The following is a 24,393-nucleotide window of genomic DNA, read 5'->3' as shown; positions in this document are numbered from 1 at the left end:
GTGGTCTCGACTTCCGTCACTCTTGATCCCATCTTAGAAAAACCCACCCTGAGTAGCTTTACTTCAGTGGAAATTGAGCCAATGGATGACTGCATTTGCAGCAGGGTAGTCATTACATCCTTGAGGGTAACCTCCTTAGGTGTGTCCTGCTGCTGGTTTTTTGCGGCTCCGTCCGTCATGATGGGTCCCCCTTGCTGATCCTTCATGACAGTATATTTCTCAAAGCGGTGACTTTGGACTGCCTTTGATCCTCTGGTACTCATGACTCTGTTGGGCGCTGTGCGTGCCTATTGCGGGCCAGGCGGCTGGTACCCAGTGTCCGCCTCAACCAATCTGTGGCAGTTCAATAGTCAGGCGCCCAGGCTGACCAGTGCTCTTCTCGTTAGTTTTGTGCCCAAAGCTCAATATAACATGTCACTGGCTGTGGCCCTCGTCCTTCACACAGGGTCTGGGGTCTCTGTTTAGCAATCCCGCCGTATGACCGGAGCCACCGCACCGGTGCTCACACCACCCTGCGTATCACTGTTTATTGTCTCTACTGATTGTGGACCACCAGGGCCTCGCTGTATGGGAGCCTGCGCCTCTCTCGCCGGTGCCCCTGAGGTCTCCGTTCTGCCTCTAGTTTGCGTGGGACACCGGGGAGCCCCAGTCCAGAGCGCTTCACCAACCTCTCTCATGTACCAGGAGACCGTGCTGTTTTGGCATCAGAAGGGGCCCGCAGTGTTTCCCGATCTGCCTCCGTTGCTCCAGCCGGTTTCCTTTTGGGTTCCACCCTATGTCTGCATTACTGCGTCGTCCGAGTCGGGCCGATTCCCCAACCCGGCAGCCGATTCCCCAACCCGGCAGCGCTTACGATGGCGTGCCACCTGCGTCACCACTACGTGCGGCTGCGGCGTTTACTGTGGCTCCCAGCTTCTTCTTCGGGGCTGGGCCTGATCCCCGTCCCCCGAGCTAGCGCGATTTCGACGGGGTGTCTCACCGTAGCAGTTCTTTTATCGGATGTCGGAGGTTTTGCGGTTCAGCTCTCAGACTTCAGGATTTGTGCCAGGATATTGGAACTGTGCTGGCGGGCTCCTGAGCTCCTCTAAGCCGCGGCCATTTCCTTCAGTCGTTGTTCAATGTTTATTAATTGGAAATTAATAATTATTAATTATTATTAATTGGTATTTATTATTAATTTAATGTTACTTAATTATTCATTGGTAATTATGTTTTTAATAATTATTTATTGGTATTTGGAAATAGTTTAGATTTATTTTAATTTTTTAATATTTTAAAATATTAATTTATTTATAAGTATGTTATTTTTAACTGCTACGCTATCCAACATGTTCCCTACTGTTGCACTCTTTGGAGTTGGAATAGTAATTTTTACCCCTACGATATCCAACACATTTCCTACTGCTGCACTCTCTGGAGTTGGAATAGTAATTTTTACCCCTACGCTATCCAACGCTTTCCCTACTGTTGCACTCTCTGGAGTGGGAATCGTAATTTTTACCCCTACGCTATCCAACACTTTCCCTACTGGTGCACTCTTTGGAGTGGGAATAGTAAGATTTACCCCTACGCTATCCAACTCTTTCCCTACTGTTGCACTCGCTGGAGTTGGAATAGTAATGTTTACCCCTACGCTATCCAATACTTTCCCAACTGTTGCAATCTTTGGAGTGGGAATAGTAATTCTTACCCCTACGTTATCCAACACTTTCCCTACTGTTGCACTTGTTGGAGTGGGAATAGTAATTTTTACCCCTTCGCTATCCAACCCTTTCCCTACTGTTGCACTCTCTGGAGTTGGAATAGTAATGTTTACCCCTACGCTATCCAACACTTTCCCTACTGTTGCACTCTTTGGAGTGGGAATAGTAATTTTTACCCCTACGCTATCCAACACTTTCCCTACTGTTTCACTCTCTGGAGTTGGAATAGTAATTTTTACCCTTACGCTACCCAACACTTTCCGTACTTTTGCACTCTTTGGAGTGGGAATAGTAATTTTTACCCCTACGCTATCCAACATTTTACTTACTGTTGTTTTTTTGGGAGTTGTAATAGTATTTTATTCCCTCTGTTATTTAATATTTTTTGTATTGTTGTAGGTAATGTAGTATATAATTAATTAAAAAAATATTAAAAGTAAATTACATTTTTCTAGTTTGTTTTACATAATTATTTAATTTTTATTTATGTTAATATTTTATGTGTATAGCTGAATTTGTAATTTATAATATTTTTAATTATTTATAACCTATTAAAATAATTATTAAAACCGAAGATTAAATAAGTATATATATAATATGTTATGGGTCAGATTCCGATCTTGGTTAGAAATCCCTCTGACAGGGCTGGATCCGGGATGTTTTCCGACCGATCCGGACTCATGCACTCCGACCAAGCGAGTACGATGCGGCCGTATGCTGTCGGACTCGTTTTGGTCGGACTCCCATAGAAGTCAATGGGAGCCGATCGTACGATGCACACATGAGCTACCATTGACTGAATGGGTACGTTGCGGACAAGTGCGCCCCCTACAGTGGGTACTCGGTGCCATCCACACCGTACCTGCCTATGTTGGGGAGACCCATGGGTCTCCCCCTGTGTCTGAGTCGTAAGGCTGCGGGTAACAGGGGGTCCAATGCGAATCCCAAAAGCCCATCTCCGGGAGCAATTGCGAGCCGGAAGCTCCAACTCGATCCGGCTGTCCGAATCGAGCATCGTACTGGCTCGGTCGGAATTCGCCTCCATTGCACGCCACGGTTAGCTTACGGCCGAGACGTACAGAACGGTTCAGACTCGGAAACGATTCAGACGGAGATTTTGCGCATGTTCGCATCGTACTCAGACGTCTGGACCCATGTACATACCAGACGGAAATTCAGCCTCCGAACCCGATTCGGTGCCCTTCCGACCGAGATCGGAATCGGCCCCTATATGTATATGTTTATTATTTTTTTTATTATGTATATTAATTTTAAATATTATAAAATAGTTTTAAATATGTTTGTTACATTTTTAAGTATTATTTAATTTATTTAACATATTTTTTTTATAAAAAAAGATATTTTTTTAAATGATATTTTTGATATCAATATTTTTTCCCGATATTTTTGTACTTACCTTGTTGTAGATAGGATGTCGATATTGTTGACATCGATATTATTGCTCCGATATTTTTGTACCTCAATTTTTTGTCTCTCGATATTTTGTCACACATTCGTGAATTGACTACATAAAAATGACTCTATTTGTGGATGATAGTTTGTGTTTTTTGTACAACATCATTGGTTCTGGCTCTAGTAGCAAAACTCCAGACATTCAAAGAGGTGTAGGGATTTAAGGTTAGCCATCAGAGATCCAGTGGAATGGGAGTGACCATCAAAAACGAAAACAGCCAAGAGATCTTGCAACAACATGGGTTTGACTTGTCCCAATCAGGCATAGAGTATTTAGCAGAGATTCTCCATGTGTTTCCAAGACACAGTATATCAACATACCATCATTGTTGGATATCCTGTTCCAAGATCCCTCTAAATGAGGCATATTAGAGAGCTTGCGGATCGCAAGGATTAATTTCATCAATAAGAATTTTATGCTTACATTGCTCCATGTGACTTCAGTTCTCCCTCTCAAATTCCTAACCCCAATGTTAAAGAGTATACAGAAAAAGCAATTGCCTTTTATCTGGAATACAGAAACACAAGAGTGGCCAGATAAATGACCTTTCAGTCTCCCCATGAGAGACATTTAGATGTCACTGAAATCGGAAGATATATTTTATTCACAAAATTGGCTCCAGACAGGTCTTGGGTAACACCAGCCTGATTCAGGTCCTGGTGAAAACTGGAGCAAGAACTGTGTAAGGCACACCTGCTTGACCTCCTATGAAAGCCACCTAAAATACATAAACTGGGAACCCTTATAACAGTCCACTCAGATCACTATTCACCAATGGAATAAAGCAGTGAGGACTTGCCAAGTTGTCAGTTTCCCATCCCTTCTAATACCGATAGTAAACAATGCAGACTTCCTCCATCTGATGACAAATTCAAATTATGCCTGAGAGACTTGTACAGACTAACACAAATTTTTCACTGGGCTCGCCAAGACACTGAACAACACTTGGCAAACAGAGACACAGCATTCATAGAAGATTTATTTAATTAAGTTACCAAATTGCAAACTGTATACCACTTGTACCATTGTGAGAGCTAGATCAACCTAAACAAACTTTGACTTACAGTAAACAATGGCCACTATATCTTCAAGTTGACATGCCAGAAAGTTCTTGTATCCTTATCTTGGTGAGGGCAACTGTCTATCTGTACAAACTTTACAGACAATGTGTGCAAGCTGATATTAAGCTGGTACCTGACACTGGAGCAATACATTTTTCGCTATGGTCAATTTAACTGCCAGCAATAAGTGTCAACTAGTTAGTTGAGGAGAACCATGTGTACAAACCTCATTTGTCTACATACATCAGTAGAATTATAAGCGGATCAGGGGGTAAATGCATGCCAGTGATATCATTAATAAGGGGCATAACCTCTTTCCAGAAGCCTTTAATGTATTCACATGTCCACAACATATAGAGATAAGAGCGGTTCCCACAACATTACCTGTGTCAGACATCAGTACCACCAAACATTGCTTTCAACCAGGCTGAATTGGGACTGTGCTCTGTTTCTTGTGTGCTGTAACTTTCTATTACTATTCATGTATTGATGATGCCTAATTTCAACATCTAATTTTAACAAACATTATAGCACCATGTGTATCACAACTGCCTTCATTTTCTTGTTTCATGAAAAAAAAAATAATAAAGGACCTTCTTTACCTTGATCAGTGCTCACAATTACGATAGGGCTCATCAACTCCAGGCCTTGATTTCCATTGGAATTCACAGCCCGTGCTGCACACTGCACTCGAGAGCCAGCGTGGAAGTAGATGGAATCCAGCGTGATCATCTTGGATGACGTGAAGAATGTGTTGAAGTCCACCTCTCTCATGGGAGTGGTCACCCCATCGGGGCCTGTGGGAGCACTGACCAGCCAGCGATATCTTGTAAGTGTATCGTTAATATTTTCACTAGCACATATGGAGCCAGTCTTGTCATAATCCAGATATTTTGGGTTGCAAGCCTGCAGAAAATTAACCATCAATATATTAGAAAGCCTTAAGCATATGTGATGTGCTACAACATGGACACCGAAAAGCAAATAAGAAAACACCAATGACTTTATTTCTTAGGCATAATATAAAGGAATAAGTGGTCACAAAATGTAACATTTTATTACTTACATTTTTTACAAGGTTTTTCTTCTGCAATAAAAGATGTGGCACTCAACCACTCACAAATCAACTATTTTACATTGGTTTGGATACAAGGTCTGTAAGCTCAGTGTTATGTTATGTTATGTTAATTGCCATTTATATAGCGCCAAATCACCAATGGTCTCTAAGCGCTTGTGAAAGGAACATAACCTAGAAACCAGGGATACGCATCCCGATGCTCGGTGGGTCTGAGCGTAGCTTGTCCAAACGCCTGTGTAAACAAAGTGGTCTTTAGTTTCCTCCTTTTTTATACAGAGAAATCTCTTCTGCATATTTAGTGATGCATGCTAAGATTGATGTTTTCATGGAAGATGTTCAATAGAAGGAGGAAATAGTACCTTAAATCAAACTAAAAGTGACAGCTGTCCCACTCCCCAAAATGATGTCACCTCCGTGGCTGGGACTACAGACCACTGGGGACCTCCTCCAGATGTGAAGCCGCATCCGAGTCACATGACTGTGTGGGTCATCAGACCTGTGGGGTGGTCTCATGGGGTGTGACATCATCTTAGACACGTGACCTATGGGGTGGTCATGTGGGGGCGATATCTTCTTAGTCACGTGAGCTGTGGGGTGGTCAAGTGACTAAGGTGATGTCAAACCCCACGTGACCTGTGTGGTGGTCGCATGGGGTGTGACAATACCTTAGGCTGCCTGGTCACGTGGCCCCAAGGGGTTTTAGCAACCACATGCTGAAATGCAACCCTTACAATGTACAACGCCATAAGAGTGCACCCCATGTGGTTTTATATCAGCCCTATATGAGCAAGTGTGGCATAATGCACCTGTAGGAAGAAAATCCCCCCTTGAGGCATACTGCAACATACAACACTATTAGTGCCCTTTCATGGTACACCTCAGCAGTCTTCCTTACAATTCTCATGAGCAGGGGGTGCAACAAGCTGGCCATGTTCTGCTTGCAGTACACCCTGTTAGTATGCATGGTTTTGGTAGGTGAGATTTGTTTACAAATGACAACAAACTGTGCCTGATACTTGTGATATAAATACACACTTGGGTGCTTCAACTTGTTTGGTTTTGAGATACAGAAAGAGTGAGGGAGAGACAGTGAGAGAGAGAAAGAGAGACAGAGAGACAGAGATGCCTAGAGAAAGACAGAGAGAGAGAGAGAGAGAGAGGCAGAGGGAGAGAGACAGGGAGGGAGTGAGTGATAAAGAGAGAGGCAGAGGTCTAGGGAGAGGGAAAGAGAAAGAGAGGAAGAGAGAGAGATAGAAGGAGAGAGAAAGAGAGGAGGAGAGAGAGAGGGAGAGAAGCAGAGGCAGAGTGAGAGTGAGAGAAAACGAGGGAACGAGAAAAAGAATGAGGGAGAAGCAGAAAAGGAAGAGGGAGAGAGATATAGAGGGAGGGAGAGCGAGAGAGAGACAGTGAAAGACAGTTTAACTGAGCAAAGCTACCGTCACAATCTGCAGAGACAAGCTGGGGACTCAGAACTCAGCTCTCCTCCCGTCTTTCCCCAAGCCCACAGGGCCTCGTTATGTATGCAGCAAGTTTCAGTGTATTGGAATCCCCTACTGTTAAAAAAGCAAGAATAAATTAGGAGGCATGGTCCCCCTGTCCTTTTGTTGAAAAAAGAGCTCATAATTAAGACCTTGTAGTTATAACACCCCCCTGGGAGATCCCTGTCTATCCTGTTTGCAGCTGTAAAACACATTTTTGTAGAAATTGACCCGTGGATTCTCCTGACATGATGGCAAAGTTTGGCCCTGGCTATCACAGCTATGCAGACTGTGAAGGGCCTCAATGACACAGACACCCAATATCTTTTTCTGGAGATACAAAACTTTGATATAGTATATCTTTATGACATCTTCAAAGGTAATCTGTATTGACCTGATAAGTTTGTATGTAAGCAGAACAAGCTAGTTTGCAAAGCTACTATACCCTTGAACTAACTGGTTAAGTTGAAGGTCTCTGTTTGTTATAGTCAAAAATGTATGTTAATAAATTTGTATTTGTTTTACATTTGTATGTGACTGAAAGCAAAAAGCAAAAACGTTATCGACTGATCATGAACATTGTAGAATAGACAGCTGTTTTTAAAATGGTGGTTTGCTGTATTTTTAACAATGAGCTGGGTATCGTGGAGCAGCAGTAAACGTACTCTAAGCATGGGTGTTGTTTGTTTAAATTGATTCTAGGGCCTTTGGCCATGAGGGCTGAGAAAGATCGGATGTGACTGTTGTCTGACTATTTCGATGTTACAAGGTCTTCTGTTCGAAGATTAGCTTGTTGTTACCAGTGTCAGTGTGCTTTAAACATGGTTTAGAGGCCAGGGATTCTGTACAGTGTACAATGTGAAAAAGGTGGTGCATAAAAGTCCCTGGAATGCTGTTTTTGCATGCTGGAAATGTCTTGTGTAATACATTGCTTATCACTTTGAAATGCTGGTTTCAAAACAATGGTTCTGCCGTGCTCCATTTTCAAACAATAGGTCCTTACAGATACAGAGTATCAGACAGAAAGCTTGGTTAGTAGGATTAGCGCACATGGCGAGGCGTAAGGATGCTTCTTAAGAGAGGGGACTATGCAGGGTTCTATTATGTCAGAGGCTGATGAGGCCTGTTATGTTTACTAGTGTAAATTGAATATGTTGTTGAATCCTAACATTGTTTTGTATGCTGTGATTTTAAACATACATGGCAAATTGAATATGCGGTGAAGTTCATGTTGGTCATGCTCTCACGATTTTGCCGACCTGAAACATATGTTATTTGTCTGCCCGAATGTCTTTCACTTTTGGCAACAGGTTTGGTCTCAAATTATTACCATCTTCAAAACCAAAATTCCTTTATCCTTTATTAATATTTTCTTAGGTAGCTTGTCTCCTGACTGGCAGAGTACTCATTCACAATTCCAAATCATTGATTTATTATTAGCTGTGGCTTTTCAGCAGATAACAGAGAATTGGAAAGACACCTCCAAACGATCATATCTTGCCTGGTGGTATGCTATCTGCCACAATCATAGATTAGTCACAACTCTTGTCTATCCAATTTCACTTGCCACAAAACGATTACACCTATGGGCTTCTGTCACACATTTCTTAGATAATAGTGCGAAAAAATCCTTCACTCCCCAGATTTCATTCCAAGAAGTTGCTAAGCCTCCTTGACTTCCTTTATTTTGTACTAGAACTGTTTCATATTCCATTTTAATACTATGTACATGATATCATTTTGAGACACCATTACGCTTTCCTTTTGTTTGATTATATATATATATATTTTTTTTGTATCATTGCTGTTTAATCTGAACCAGACTCTTTCCGCCTTTCGACTTATTTATTCTCCAATATGTTTTTCTTTTTTATTCTAATGTAACTATATGTTGCTGTTACCTTCCACTTGTCTATTCATTTAATTACCACTCCTTTAATTGATTATATGTACGAAGTGATGTTCATTAACTGATTTATTTCAATAAACTTACTTTTTTAACTTAAAAAGAATATGCTGTGTAATCCTGATATTATTTTCAATGGTGTGCTGTTAAACAAGGCATACTGATTATGTTGTGGAATCCTGATATTATGTTGTGGAATCCTGATATTGTTTTGTGTGCTGTTATGAGGTTAGGGGACTGAGGATTCTAGGGGTCTAACCAGGCAGGAGCCTGGGAGCTTGACCGTACAGTTCTAGGTTAAAATTCCAGCAGGGCCTAGAACACCTTCATTCTTTCAAGCACTATAACAGTAAGCTTCTGATATGTTGCTTTTTTGAAAGGTGTTTAAGAAATGAAAGGTGGCACTGCATGTGTATTATTATGTATGAATGAATTAAGAGCAACCATTAAAGAGGGGTGATTGTTTTCTCTTTGTTTTGAATTTATGTCTGATAACATGCTTTGTTTATGTGATAACGTTATAGTGAACAAAACGGTTCTTAGCTCATTTCGAAATCAACACAAAAATGTTGTATAGAAACACAATGGAAAACTATACACGTTTATAAAATTTCCAAACCCAGCCGGGAAAGGATTTTATTTTATAAAGAAACAATGTTCAAATTCAGTAATCAATTCGTAATCACAAGTCACAAGCCTGTGTCGTACATGAAAAGAGGGAAACAGAAAGATAGCATAAGGGTGAAAGGGGTGTCTATCAGGCAAAGAGCGAGAGCAAAGACAGGGTACTGTATTCAAGTAAAGAATCAATCACAGTATCTCCTGGAGTGGAACATAAACAATCTTATTGGTCAATGTTCATAACCATAAACCCACTCATGGGTGTCGACGTTTCGATCCCTATTGCTCGAAAAGATACATGGGATCATCATCAGGACTTTTATAATGAACAAAACATGCCTGATTGTAAAAGAAGCCTGTTCAGGAGAAATGAAAAAGAAAGGATATTTTTTTAAAAAAAGAAAAGATATTTTTTTAAAAAAACAGAGTAGTTTGCAGACACATGCCACAGATGTTTCGAAATCGCAGTGTAAGGCCAAGTGCATGGTGAATGTGACTTCTTGAAACAATAATGAAACTTACAACATTCACAAGTTCCTCGGAATCGCAGTGATGTGCGTAAAATGGCGTGATCGTGTACTCTTGGAGTAGGGATTGTGACTAAGAATTGTCATTGATAGAACAGTGGTGCGGAGTGAAGTCAAGGATGGCCTAAGTTGCGAGTGTGGTGAGCCGTGTGATCACCTCAGAAACAGCCTGCTTATTGACAACAATCAAAATGGGAGGGTCCACGTATGTTTATGTGATAGTCACAAAGAAGGACCATAGAATATGTACTGAAGCACACAATTTTTTTCCGGATAGTAAAAAGACAGAAGCAGCCAACACGTTTTTCATCCGTTGGACTTTTTCAAGGCTAAATAACTCGTCAAAAAGCACGAAGAGCAGTCTTGGGTGAATAGTCCGTATTACATGAAGCTGTAACCCCTAGGGCATCCGCGTCATATATAGAGGGACTTTAAAGACATCAACCAGTACTTTGGGGTGATTAAATGCCAAGTCTATCCTCCCAGGAGTCTTTATTTCCCTTTTCTGCTTCACAGAGTTAAGGGTAAAAAACGTATATACAGACAAGCATGTGCAAACACTTTGATGAAGAAAGGGCCATAATGGATACCTGGTGTAGGTGTACAACCTTTACAACGCAACTTTTACAACGCACTACCATTACAAGGAAACTTTTACAACGCAACATCCATTACAACGCATGCATTTACAACGCAGTCATTACAACGCATGACACTACAACGCACACCACTACAACGCATGCCATTACAACGCAGTCATTACAACGCATACCATTACAACGCTTAGCATTACAACACATAGTACCCTTACACTATCCAACACTTACCCTACTGTTGCACCCCCTGGAGTTAGAATAGTAATTTTTACCCCTACACTATCCAACACTTACCCTACTGTTGCACCCCCTGGAGTTAGAATAGTAATTTTAACCCCTACACTATCCAACACTTACCTTACATGCAATGCAATGTAATGCGTTGTAATGGTATGCGTTGTAAATGTAGTATGCGTTGTAGTGGAATGCGTTGTAAAGGTAGTTTCAAAGAATTCGTTGTAAAGGCATGCGTTGTAATGGTGTGCGATGTAATGGATGTTGCGGTGTAAAAAATGCGTTGTAAAGGTAGGCGTTGTAAAAGTATGCGTTGTAACGTCATACATCCCCTGGTGTAGCATTGAGATGCAAGCTGCTCTGGAGAAATGCTACAGACTTGGTAAAATACATGAAATATGGAACTTTGAACATACTACAACCAAGTTATTTTCTGAGTATCTTCATTTATTTCTCATAGATAAGCAAGATGCATCTGGCTGTCCAGACCAGTGTATTAACGAGGCCACAGAGCAGTAATACATCAACGATTACTATTCTCACAAGGGTATACAATTAAGACCAGAACTCTTTAAAGTCAATACAAACGGCAGTTAGTTAAACTTTGACTCAATTCTCTATGGAGAAAATTCACCCAATGAACAAACTCACCAAATGCTACGATCATCACAGATCTTCGTGAACTCTATAAATATCTTTTTGGCACGTGTTATGAGATGTCCAGTTGCTAGTTTATTGACGAAGACACTGAATATTTGTGCTTGAAGTACACAAAAGAGTACCCCCTCTCCCTGCATATTTTCGCTTCCTTTTAGCACTGGTGGTATGCCTGTATAGAAGCCCAACTCCTTCTTGGGGTTGTTTGTTAAATTGCTCTGCCACCGCTGACGTCAAAGGCTCTACCAGATCCTGGGCAATGTTTGCAGCAGCTGCTTTAACATGGGGGTTTGCAATTTCATAACCTCTTTTCAACAGAGGTACAGCTCTTCTAAACAAACTATAAAAAAACTTTCCAGCCCTGCGCTGTACATACCGGGCGGGGAACCTTGAAAGAATTGGGGTAAGCCATATCCGTCCTGACGTTGGTAATAGCCAGCCTACAGAGAGGGGTCGCCGTATGTTTTCATGACACCATGATGACTTCTTTAATATTCGCTGTCAAGTTGCAGCCTTAAATGAAGCTTGACAAACACTTTCCCGTATTTAAAGGCAATCGATTCAGACTGGTCGTCGAATATCATAATGGAGATAGTGTCAACGTGTTTTTTAGAAAACACCATGTAGTCAGGCTTGATATATTCAATATATAACAGCATATTGTTTTCACCTGTCACCTGTACTCACCTTAGCAAGGGAGAATAACTATCTCCAACCCTCAGCAGTGCTATAATATCGGCATACATGAAAAGGGTATAGAACCCACTGTTAATATCAGGACATGTAGCGTCTGGCTCCACCGTGCTTTCTATGTGTTGTACAGTCTCTAAAACCCTGCTTAACTTACCAGGGCAAATAAACTCTGTATCAGGTCTGGGCACTCTAATAAACACTTGCCTTCTGACATTATCTCTATATAACTGAATATCTGAATAAGCATCAATGCTGGCTAGAGATTTGTTCATGGCCTTGACCACTGCGGCGCTGGTGGAGTAGTATCCAGGAGCAAACCTTGCCTGGAGATACACAACATTCTGGTCACACTTTATAGAAAACTTGGTCTCTGCCCTTTTAAAGATATTTCATTTTTGAGGGAATTGGATTTCAGTTAGGGCAGCCTCTCAATCCCCTTTTAAGTCCACTGGTTTGGACAGTTTCACTGTAAAATTAAACATTTGATAGTCAGGGAACATGTCCTTCCATGCGTTGGAAGGTAAGGTGATATAAAGTCGGTCTCCATATTTTTGATGGGAAACAACCTTTACAACGCAACTTTTACAACGCACTACCATTACAACAAATTTTTTACAACGCAAAAACCATTACAACGCATGTATTTACAACGCATGTTTTTACAACGCAGGTACCTTTACAACGCATACCATTACAACGTAAGTATTGGTAAGTATATAATTATAATTAAAATGTTATATATTTGGGTTTTTTTTAGGAGTATTTTTATAATTATATTTAAAATGTTATATTTGGGTAAAGGGGTATTTTAAGGGTTCAGAGTCAGTTTTCAGTTTTTGGGTAAAGGGGTATTTTTAGGGTTCAGGGTCAGTTTTCAGTTTTTGGGTAAAGGGGTATTTTTAGGGCTCAGGGTCAGTTTTCAGTTTTTGGGTAAAGGGGTATTTTTAGGGTTCAGGGTCAGTTTTCAGTTTTTGGGTAAAGGGGTATTTTTAGGGTTCAGGATCAGTTTTCAGTTTTTGGGTAAAGGGGTATTTTTAGGGTTCAGGGTCAGTTTTCAGTTTTTGGGTAAAGGGTTATTTTTAGGGTTCAGGGTCAGTTTTCAGTTTTTGGGTAAAGGGTTATTTTTAGGGTTCAGGGTCAGTTTTCAGTTTTTGGGTAAAGGGGTATTTTTAGGGTTCAGGGTCAGTTTTCAGTTTTTGGTTAAAGGGGTATTTTTAGGGGTACAGGGGTATTTTTAGGGTTCAGGGTCAGTTTTGGGTTTTTGGGGTACAGGGGTATTTTTAGGGTTAAGGGTCAGTTTTGGGTTTTTGGGGTACAGGGGTATTTTTATAGTTCAGGGTCAATTTTGGGTTTTTGGGGTACAGGGATACAGGGTAAAAATAAAATAAAATTAAAATAAATTTAAAATAAATAATTAAATAAAATAAATTTAAATTAAATCAATTAAATGAAATAAAATTAAATTAAATGAAATTAAATTAAAATAAATGAAATAATATTAAATTTAATTAATTTAAATTAAAAAAATTAATATATATTAAATTAAATAATATATTTAATTATTATAATTTAATATAATTAATTTAAATTAAATTAAATTAAATTAAATTACATTAAATTAAATAAATAATATTAATATTAAATAATTAAAAAAATAATAATATATACTAAATTAAATTAAATAATATATTTAATTAATATAATTTAATATAATTAATTTAAATTAAATTAATTAAAAAAAAAATTAAATGACATTAAATTAAAATAAATAATATTAATTTTAATTAAATTAAAATAAAAAAATTAATATATACTTAGCAATACTTACGATGTAATGGTATGCGTTGTAAAGGTACCTGCGTTGTAAAAACATGCGTTGTAAAAACATACGTTGTAATGGTTTTTGCGTTGTAAAAAATCCGTTGTAATGGTATGCGTTGTAAAAGTATGAGTTGTAACGTCATACATCCATTTTTGATTTGCCTTCTTGGGCAGAGACCTCTATAATCACAGGGCATTTGGAGAGCTAACCTGCACCAAACAGTTACATTCCTTGGGCCACCCCCTCCAATTGACTAACGCTTGCTTCTTAGCCCCTCTACCTTTCCATCTCAAAACTTTTTAAACCCTGTATACCCTCACGGACCAGTCGGCACCTTTTGTAACTCTTCGTTGTAAAAGCTGCCCGTAACCTCTTTGTCGTCGTAATCATTTAAGCAGTAAATATATATACATTCTTTAAGCTCTGCTCGCGCCACTATAAACATTTTATTGCTAAAAGTCAGTTGGTAGCCTTTTGTAAAGACCACTTTCAACCCTAACATGAGCACCTTCTTTTAGAAGAGGTTTCTTTACTTTGACTGCGAGCCAACTGCCATTCACAGTTCTCCACACAGCTAAATAATTTTGTGGCATTACTGCTATTGGCGCTGTTCTGATGGTACTGTGGTAGCTGGCATTATAAACATCTACAAATGTCTGTAATATGTCCACATAACCGTATGTGTAGTGAGCTGTAAAATATCTCCACATCTTAGATTTTAGAATTCTGTTCAAACGTTCTATCATCATGGCTATGACCTCCGTGTGCATTATAAAATGATGAATCAAGTGTTGTTTTCATAAGTTCTGAAATGGTTTGTTAAAAAATTATTTTCCCGCATCTGTCTGCATTTTTTTGAGGGGTTCAGCCTTTGCTGAATATGGCTTTAAAGGCTGCTGTGACGCTAGTTTCCGTCTTTTCTCATATCGCTTCTGAAAAGGCGTACTTGGACAATACATCTATGACCGTAAATACAGAATGCGCTCAGTTATTGTTTCTGGATAGAACTTGAAGACGGAAGATGTCTGCCTGTCATTGATCATCTATTCGTGCATTAACAATGGTCAGCTTCCTCTTGACACACTTCCTAGTGGGCTTATGGAGCGAATATGCCTCTTCCCCAGACAGACACTCCTTCACTTGCTCTCTATTTACCAGCTCTTTTTCAACTCATGCCTTTCTAAACAAAGGTTCTGCACTTCCAAAATTTCCGACTCCGCTAATATCGTAATAAATTTTCCTTAACACATCATAAGCCATGTTATTAGCCCCTGTAGCCCGTGAAATGAAAGACACTCATTTTGCGACAGGTCATTTTATTAAAAAAGAAAGAACATGCTGAGCACCAATACACATGCATAATTTATAGCGTATTGATACAAGTGTTGAAGCTGTTGTTGCAGAGAATGAGTTTATTCACTGTCTATATATATATATATATATATATATATATATATATATATATATATACGGTATATATATATATATATTCACTGAAAAAACATAGGTTATAGACCATATATAGTTAGGAATTAGCATTTACAAAACCTTATTTTACTCACACAAAACCATTGAAATTCCATATATAGTTAGTTGCACTAACTATATATCGCGCACCCGCAATCCACTGCTGATGATGTCACATATTACATCATTCATGACATGGTCAGTGACATCACTGATGACATCACTGATGACAACATCCAGTGATTATGTGTTTCTGTAAAGTTTAAATATGTTTTACATATTGAAGAATGAGTGGATGTATAAGTGTCTGAATGAAGGTTTTAGTAGGTGCGTGATTGACTGTATGAGTGAGTGATTAAATGCGTCTTACTGAATGCATGGGTTAGTGACTAAACTGTCTGAAAGTGTGCATCAGTATGTCTGTTGTTGTGCAAGCTGCTGCATGTGTTGATCAGTAGCTATATAAGTAGCTATATGGGTTATTGATTGGTTGCACAAGTATTTGTATGGGAGACTGAGTGTGTGTATGGCTGGCTGGGAGGTGTGTGACTCTGTGCAGATCAATGTATACTTGTATCAGTGATTCTATAAGAGAGTAAGTATGTGTTAGTATATGTTTCAAAAATGTAAGGTGTTCTGTGTTTAACTGTATAGATGAGAAAATGGAAGTGTGATTGATTCTTTTCAGGACTGACTAGGTGTGTGAGTAACTCCATGGATGAGTGGCAGAGTGTGAGTGTCTGTATAGGTGTATGAGTGCATATGATAGTGTTGTAAAGATGAGTCATTGTATGTATGAATGATTGTATGAGTGAATGTGTGTGTAGACATAGGAATCAGTGAGTGCGTATGTAGTAACTAGTATTGGTGTGTCAATGGTTTCAAAAATTATACTCTCTATTTAACACTGGGTGTAACGGAGGTTATATTAGAGTGTGAGGAGATGCATTGTATTATCACATGAATGATATCATCAGTGATGTGATCATTGATGTCAAGTGAGATGTCATCAGTGATGTCATCAGTGATGTCATTTGAGATGTCATCAGTGATGTCACTGACCATGTCATGAATGATGTAATATGTGACATCATCAGCAGTGGATTGCGGGTGCGCGATATATAGTTAGTGCAACTGACTATATATGGAATTTCAATGGTTTTGTGTGAGTAAAATAAGGTTTTGTAAATGCTAATTCCTAACTATATATGGTCTATAACCTATGGTTTTTTCAGTGAATTTTCAAGGTTTTGTAAATGCTAATTCCTAACTATATATGGTCTATAACCTATGGTTTTTTCAGTGAATTTCATTGGTTTTTTAACAGCTAATATCTGTAGCTGTAAAATGTATTCTTCTTTAAATCCAAAAATATATTTTATATGTTTATGAATAAATTTTTTTTAAAATATTTTTTTTTCTTCGTTCCCGCTTCGCGAACCGGGAAGCTTCCCGTTAGCTGACCTTGATGCCGCGAAATAGACCGCGAGCCGGTAAACGTTTCTTTACCGCAACTGCCGCGTTAGAAAACAACATCGTGACGCCTCCCGTCCGCATGACGTTTCACGTTGTCGCGTGATACGTCATATGACGTGCTACGTTAGCGAACTGGTACGCGAAGCGAGTCGCAAAGCGCAGGTTTCTGGAAGCAAACCGGGAGGCCCTGCAAAGCGCTTAAAGTAAACACAGCAGGTCATGTGACTTGGTAATAACACTTTTCATTGGTTCATTTCACTTTTGGTTTCCTAATGATGTAAGACTAGGTCATATAATCTAAAATGAACACTTTTCATTGGTTGAGAACTCTTGTTTTTCCCAAATGATGAAAATCCCTCCTTCTTTCCTCACTCTGACTTTCATCATTGTGAGAGAAAGACCCTTTGTGATCACTGAGCAATGGCTTCTTTAGTAGCTTCAGCTGGTGCTTCCCCACCACCTCCACCACATCCAAGGAAGAGTGGACCACCTGCTCAAGTTATAATTCAACAAGAAGAGGAAGAAGAGGAACAGGACGACGAGCACGAAGAGAGGCAGTTTTTGCCTGAGGAGCCCAGGACGTCTCACCGGAAAGAAAACTTCATTTGGCAATTTTTTAAAATTCCCAAAGGTGAGAAAAAAGTAAATGCAAGATACGTAACTTGCCTTATATGTCAAGATAGACTGTCCAGAGGAACCGAGAAAAAATACAGTTTCGGAAACTACACAATGCATCGCCATATGACTAGGTGGCATCCTAACAACTACAGTGCTGCACAGTTTCGGAACGACCTAGATAATCTCCCTATTATGGCCAGAAGATCTGTTGTACCGGAAGTAACGGGACCAGAGGGCAGGGAGATGGTGCCAAATATACAAATGAGATTTGGTGAAGTAAAACACACCTGCGTATTTTGCGATGGATTCATTTGCTACGGAGAAAGAAGCATCACTCTGATCAACAGAGCTATTGACTATCATATGCAAGTTTGTACGAAACGCCCAAAATAATAAATACTTTTTTTTTGTTTTGTTGCTCCTGTTGAGCCCTTTACAATGAATCGTTTTCATTGCCCCCTCCAAGAAAAACCCAAAAAAATATAAAACTGTTCAGAAAAATTCAAAAAAAGTAAAAAAATGTTCCGAAAAATAATAAAAAAAATATAAAACAACAAAAACAATTAAAAAAAAAGTTCTTTTCAGAACTACCTCCCTGTTATTAAAAAATTGGTACAATATTTGGAACTGTGCCAACCTCTATTTCTCTTAGTTCGCTTCCCAGTTCGCTCGCCGGTACGCGAACCGGAAGCGAACCAAAAACAGTAAGTATAAGGGAAGGAAACAGACACTTATGTTAAAAGAAAGACAGCTATAGGGGAGTAAACTAGAGATACTATTACCCGTAATCCACTGCTGATGATGTCACATATTACATCATTCATGACATGCTCAGTGACATCATCAGCAGAGGATTGCGGGTTTTTTGGCAACGTGCCTTATCCACGGTTTAATAACGCTGCCTTTTGCTTTATATAAGTTTTCAAATTGTATGAAATATATACCAATAGGTCGTTATGAACCTTTAGGTAGTGCTTTTCTTCATGAGGTCTGGTCGCTTCCATACACATACAGATGTTTCAAAGATGATCAAGAAGTTTATCTGAATGGAGAGGAATGCACTGAGACGCCAGATCATTCACTAATGTGTAGGCACATACAGTTACACGGTTCATGCAACAAACACCGACCAAATATGGCTTGCGTGTTGCAAGGCACGCCAGTTCCTGCTATCATCCCCACGTTCAAGTTGTTGGAAAATGGTAGTTATTTGATGCTCAATAATGAAAATTGTTCTGGGTTAATTAAAAGTATTCCTTTTATCGTAACAGTAAGTGAACGGGTTATTTGCTGCAGAAATGTTCTATTTCCTCCCACACATGAACATAGGGAGTTTTCAATCTCGCCACAAATACCAACCTTGGGAGCAGATTTCAACGGCATGGCAAGAATAAGAGCTCTTTTGTCTCAGAGAGAGGTGGCCTTGAGTTCGGCCCGTGAAACTTTCGTGCTTCACATAGCGAACACCCGTACAGAGGTGCAGACCCTTTTCAATTCAGATTTGCCTTTCCATTTCAGCAAGATGGTTCGGACTATCTTTAACGCATCCTCCACAAAGGCCCTGGCGCACTTTTTTAAAGTTGTTACCAGTGGTCTCGTGACTTCATTTGAGAAAATCTTTGGAGTCATCCCTGCTTTCTTTCATTCTATTTTCTCCACTCTGCTTCGTGGATTGCCATTTTTACTTGCATTACCAGCGGACGCTCTTGTGCTTTTTTACATTTTTAAATATGGATGTCCCTCCTATGCAACCTCCCGCCCTGCAGCTGCTGACACTGTTCCGCAATCGCATGCTAGAATATTATGGCACAATGCCGTTGGCGATATTAAGCACGGCATATGGATTATCTTTTCGATTCTCCTACTTCACCTGTGTCCAGCCTGTATTTCACTGCCTGACCTGTGATTTCGATTGGGCCATTGATTTGTGTCTCTGCGGACCGGTTTCTCCTGACGTCGACTTTAATCAGCTGATGACTCCTATCATTACTCACGAGTTGGTTTGTCCTGGCGAAAGGATTATGGCTGTGGCATTGATGCATGGACTAATTGGTACCTGGAATTTACTGGCGGCAACACAGTCTTTCTTGGAACAGAGCTTTCTTGAAAACCCACCGAGCTGTCCTCTGATGGTGATAGAGGATCCGGTGCTGGGAGAGCACGTATGTTCTTTTCCACTTTTAAATTGGATGGCTGAACTGTTTTCGGATGAAGACGGTGACTTCCTATTGGAGGCTGTTGCAGCTTATTTTGCATACACAGTTATGTCATAGACCTTTTTCATGTTTGATATGCTGAGTACTAGCATTTCATTGACAATTCATTGACTTATTTGTCAAGTTTTTATTATTTACCTTGCCTATTGGCTTAAGACTCGATAAAGTACTTGGCTGTTTTATTTTTCTTTAGCATTAAATTTTCCTAGTTTTTAATGCTTTACCTTGCGGACCGTCCACATATAAACTTGCAATCTGCTCTCATGAGATGGCACTTCTATTATCTTATTCAGTTCGTTTCCGGATCATGGGGAGGTGTCATCTAGGTCCTGGATATCTTTACACCGTGTTAAGTTAGCATGGGCTCATTACCGGTTTAAACGCCATTTTTCCTTTTTTGCAACTTCTGCACACGACACTTAGTTGTTGCTTTAGCTTTCAACCTAGTAGTTCAACGTGGTTTACATGAGAATAATATGTTATTGCTCTACTATCTGCTTTGCTTGTTAAACTATATCTGTACAGCGAGTGCTAAAGTTTCAAGAACAACACGATACAGAATTGTTATGAGGTCTGATCTCCACGACTTCATACTCATAACATAAGTGCAACTTCTGCCAATTCTGGGCATGAGGCGGGTTTTATATAGCTTTGCCGAACACACATACACAACACTTGATGCGGTTCACATGAAGAGAGAGCTGGTGTATGCTGATGTGATTCCTTCAAATCTAAGACACTAAAGTATGGGCACGCCCTAAATCAACACAAAGAGACCTTCTTAGCAAATAATATAATATGTGTATTAGGGACGGTGAGATATAAGCAGCCGCGGGCCGTGGAGGGAGTTACGGTGAGGCAGGGAGGCGGGGAGGGGGAGAAGCAGGGTGGAGTCCTCTCCACCCTGCCCCTCCCCCTCCCCGCCTCCCTGCCCCACCGTAACTCCCTCCACGGCCCGCGGCTGCTTATAAGTGTTGCTAACTCTTATTCATTTACAGCATGTTAACATACTGTCACCATTCGCTTTTTATGTACTAGTAACTATGCTGGTAATTTTGCTACTGATAATATGTGTACTTGTATTATCTAAGATACTACGCCTGAGAAGACGGCATTAGTAAATAAACATTTCAAATACACATGTGTTCTTCTTAACTCCATGTTCTGGTTTCTAAGAAATATATAACGACCGACTGTTCATGAGTTCCACGTATCCTGAGGTACTATAAGTTCATATTCTGGATTGTCTAAACATTGAGAGTTTGTTATATCCAATGTGACACTGTACCTAGCTTGCTAAGGGGTTTTTGATTACTAAGGTGAGTTTTGGGACACCCTAATTCGCCGAGGTTCCAATCCTCTGTCCACAGTTCTGTGTGAGAACAGAAACCCTGCGACAGGGGCACCCCCGACCCTTGCTGGAGCTTCATCACACTTGCGATACAACTCCAGCAATGCGCCACCTTTACGGCACAGATACATCACGCATCTGTGCTGTTTTTGCCCCATGATGCGCCGCATTGTAAATGCAGCACACCATAGGTGACGGAACAGCGGCACAGAATGACTAACACATCCCTGGTGATGCGCCAGTCATCATAAATCTATCCCTATGCTTCTTATCTTGTTAGAGATGAACCGCCATATGTATCATCAAAGTTTTTTGCATTTCCTAAATAGCGAACTTTAAGGAATAAATAGCGATTCTTTACCATTCCTAGTTTGCGATGAGCTATTTGCTAATTACAAATTACCCATTCATTTCCTTCATTTCCATAGGGCGGTTGGACTCACTTTTAGCTCGAACGGCTGAATGGATTTGCACGAAACTTGGTAAAATATTAGGGACTGGTAGCCCGATGTGCCTTTGCTATGTCTCAAGATATATGCTCCAGTGGTTTTTACAACAAAATTAACTTTGAAAAATATATATTGGGCTACATTGGCCTATATATATGTTGGAGCCCAAATGTAGCCCAATGTAGCCCAATGAAGCCCAATGAAGCCCAATGTAGCCCAATGTAGCCCAAAGATGGCCGCCAGAGACGAAAAAAAACAAATGTAGCCCAAATATCAGCCAGATGTAGCCCAACTATAGCCCAGTGACAGAATGACCAATCAGCTTCGCAAACCTCCGTTACGCGAAGCGGAGCGCTGTTACAGATATATATCTTTTTTTTAACGTTAATTTCTCAAAATCCACTGAAGCACATATATTGAGACCTAGCAAAGGCACATCGGGCTACCAGTCCCTACAATTTTGCCAAGTTTCGTGCAAATCCATTCAGCCGTTCGATTATTATTATTATTATTTTTTTTGCCCCGCGGGGCCCTTTTAAAACCTCCACATCAAACCTAGGGGGTCAGCGAGGATCTACTATTCCCCCTTATGGTCATTTGCCCCTTCGCTTTGGCCTCCTCTTGTCTCTCGATCCTACCGAGAGACAAGATGGCGGCCGCTACGGACTGTTTGGAATGTTGACAGACGCCGGAGAACCAATCAGCTTCGCTTCACAAAGCTCCGTTGCGCGAAAAGTACGCGTCCTGGAGCGCTGCCCGGTCCGCTGTTACAGATATATATCTTTTTTAAACGTTAATTTCTCAAAATCCACTGTAGCACATATATTGAGACCTACAAAAGGCACATCGGGCTACCAGTCCCTACAATTTTGCCAAGTTTCGTGCAAATCCATTCAGCCGTTCGGGCTAAAAGTGAGGCCAACCGCCCTATGGAAAACTCAATGTTAAAAACACGTTTTGGGACCCCCCTTTTTTCTCAGCCCCCCCTTGACGAACCCCCCCCAAATTTTCAAGGGCTGCTCAGAAACAAAATGTGCCATTTTCCTGAAAATTTCAGCCAATTCCGTCCACAAACGCCAAAATTATTAGACATAGAATTTTCAAAAAACCCATAGAGAAAAAATCCTAACTATATATACCTACTGGCGACCGCCAGTAGGTAATATATATATATATATATATATATATATATATACATGTATATATATATATATATATATAAATCTACGGTGTATATATATATATATATATATATATATATATATATTCCACGCACAAAGTGATCCAGCAGAAACTGAGAGCGCTCAACAGCGTGTGCTACGCTCAGGGGTCGGATCCAGACCCAAATCTCATTATTTTCGGACAAAAGGAGCGGCACATCCAGGATATTTTCCAAGCTTTTTTATTAGAGCTTCACCCCACCAACGCGTTTCAGCCTCAACAGGCTTTGCTCACGGTCAGTTAGTCCTTCAACTCTTTTTCTATTTATACTAGCCCATTTTAGCCATTAGGAGGCATTATGGGATACGTAGTTTTTACTCAGTTTCAGAAAGTTATTTACAAAAAGAAAGACTGGTGTATTACACAATTTTAGTTTTTGGTTGTCAAGTGCTTCATATTCAGTTCATATGGGCAATTATAGTTCTCAAAGTTCATAAGGGATTAGTTCCCGAATCAGTTTTCAAAGTTCATCGGGTATAGTACCCTGTTGTTTTTGAAAAGACTAAGCTGGTCTTTAGTAACAGTCACTCCAAATGTATGTGAAGGTCTTCCCCAAAGTTCATACCTCTTGGCATTTTAGTACGAAAGCGGATGATTAGGCGGGACTCCATTTGTCTCAGTTTACGAACTGTGTCACCACCTCTTTCCGTTTTCGTCAGCATTTTGAGTCCGTAAAATCTCATGGTTTTCCAATCACCGTTTTGGCAAGTATTGACATGTTTTGCTGTAGCATAGAGCATATTTTTGTTTTTAACCGCTCTAATATGTTCCAAGATTCTTTTTTTCAACATGCAGGTCGTGCTGCCTATATATTTGCTCCCACATTTGCATTCGATCACATATACAACATTTTTGGAAGTGCATGTGATCTGTTGGTCAATCTGCATCATCTTGCCGTTGGGTTCTTCAATAGATTTCTTACTCATGCCAATTTTACAAGCCTTGCAGCTGGAGCAAGGTTTGAATCCTTTTCGTTGATTTGTCAACCAGTCAGTTTGTGTCTTGACTTGAAAGTAGCTGTTTACCAAGCAATCTTGAAGAGATTTGTTTTTTTTGTAGGTTATTTGCGGTTGTTTTCCTACTAGCTGTCCTATGTCCGGGTCCCCGGATATGAGATGCCAGTACTTCTTCATTTTGTTGGCGATCATTCCACTTTCCTTATTGTATGTGGTTATGAATCTCGGCGGGTCTTTTTCCACTGCTTTTTTTGGTTTTTCCACCAGTAGTTCTGTTCTTGTTTTTTGGTCAACCTTCTTTTTACAGTTCTTTAGGACTCGATCATGATATCCTCGTGATTTGAATCTCATCTTGCTTTCATTTATTTTTGTTTCTGCATCATCAGGTTTGGAGCAATTTCTTTTGAGTCTAATATATTCTCCATATGGGATGCTTTTCATCAATGCTTGTGGGTGAAAGCTTGTGCCATGTAGCAGGCTGTTGGTGGCTGTCTTCTTGCGGAACAAAGTGGACTCTAGTTTACCATCTGAGATATAAATTTCAGTATCAAAAAACGCAATTCTTTTGGTGCTTGTGGTGCACGTGAATTGTAGGCCTACTGTGTTTTGATTTAATCTGGAAAAATAGTTACGGAAATCAGAGTCCGATCCGTGCCAGATTATGAACAGGTCGTCTATGTACCGGACCCACAATATGATCCGATTCAGTTCCAGTTGATTATTTGTGTTCCAAGCAATTGTTTTCTCCCACCATCCCATGGTGATATTGGCATAGTTGGGAGAAAATGA

The 24,393-nt window shown here is 40.0% G+C and overlaps 1 protein-coding gene across 1 annotated transcript in view; it reads right to left on the bottom strand.

Annotated features, from left to right (window-relative positions):
• Positions 1-24,393, bottom strand: part of FREM2 (FRAS1 related extracellular matrix 2) — a 635,470-nt gene that overhangs the window by 126,007 nt on the left and 485,070 nt on the right. The window contains exon 14 of the mRNA XM_078657234.1: positions 4,841-5,144. Coding sequence (XP_078513360.1) covers positions 4,841-5,144 — 304 coding nt within the window. The remainder of the gene's footprint in view (positions 1-4,840; positions 5,145-24,393) is intronic.

Source organism: Lissotriton helveticus, chromosome 8 (assembly GCF_964261635.1).
Source record: "Lissotriton helveticus chromosome 8, aLisHel1.1, whole genome shotgun sequence".
NCBI classification, from domain to species: Eukaryota; Metazoa; Chordata; class Amphibia; order Caudata; family Salamandridae; genus Lissotriton; species Lissotriton helveticus.
This window is presented reverse-complemented; position numbering and strand designations above follow the sequence as displayed.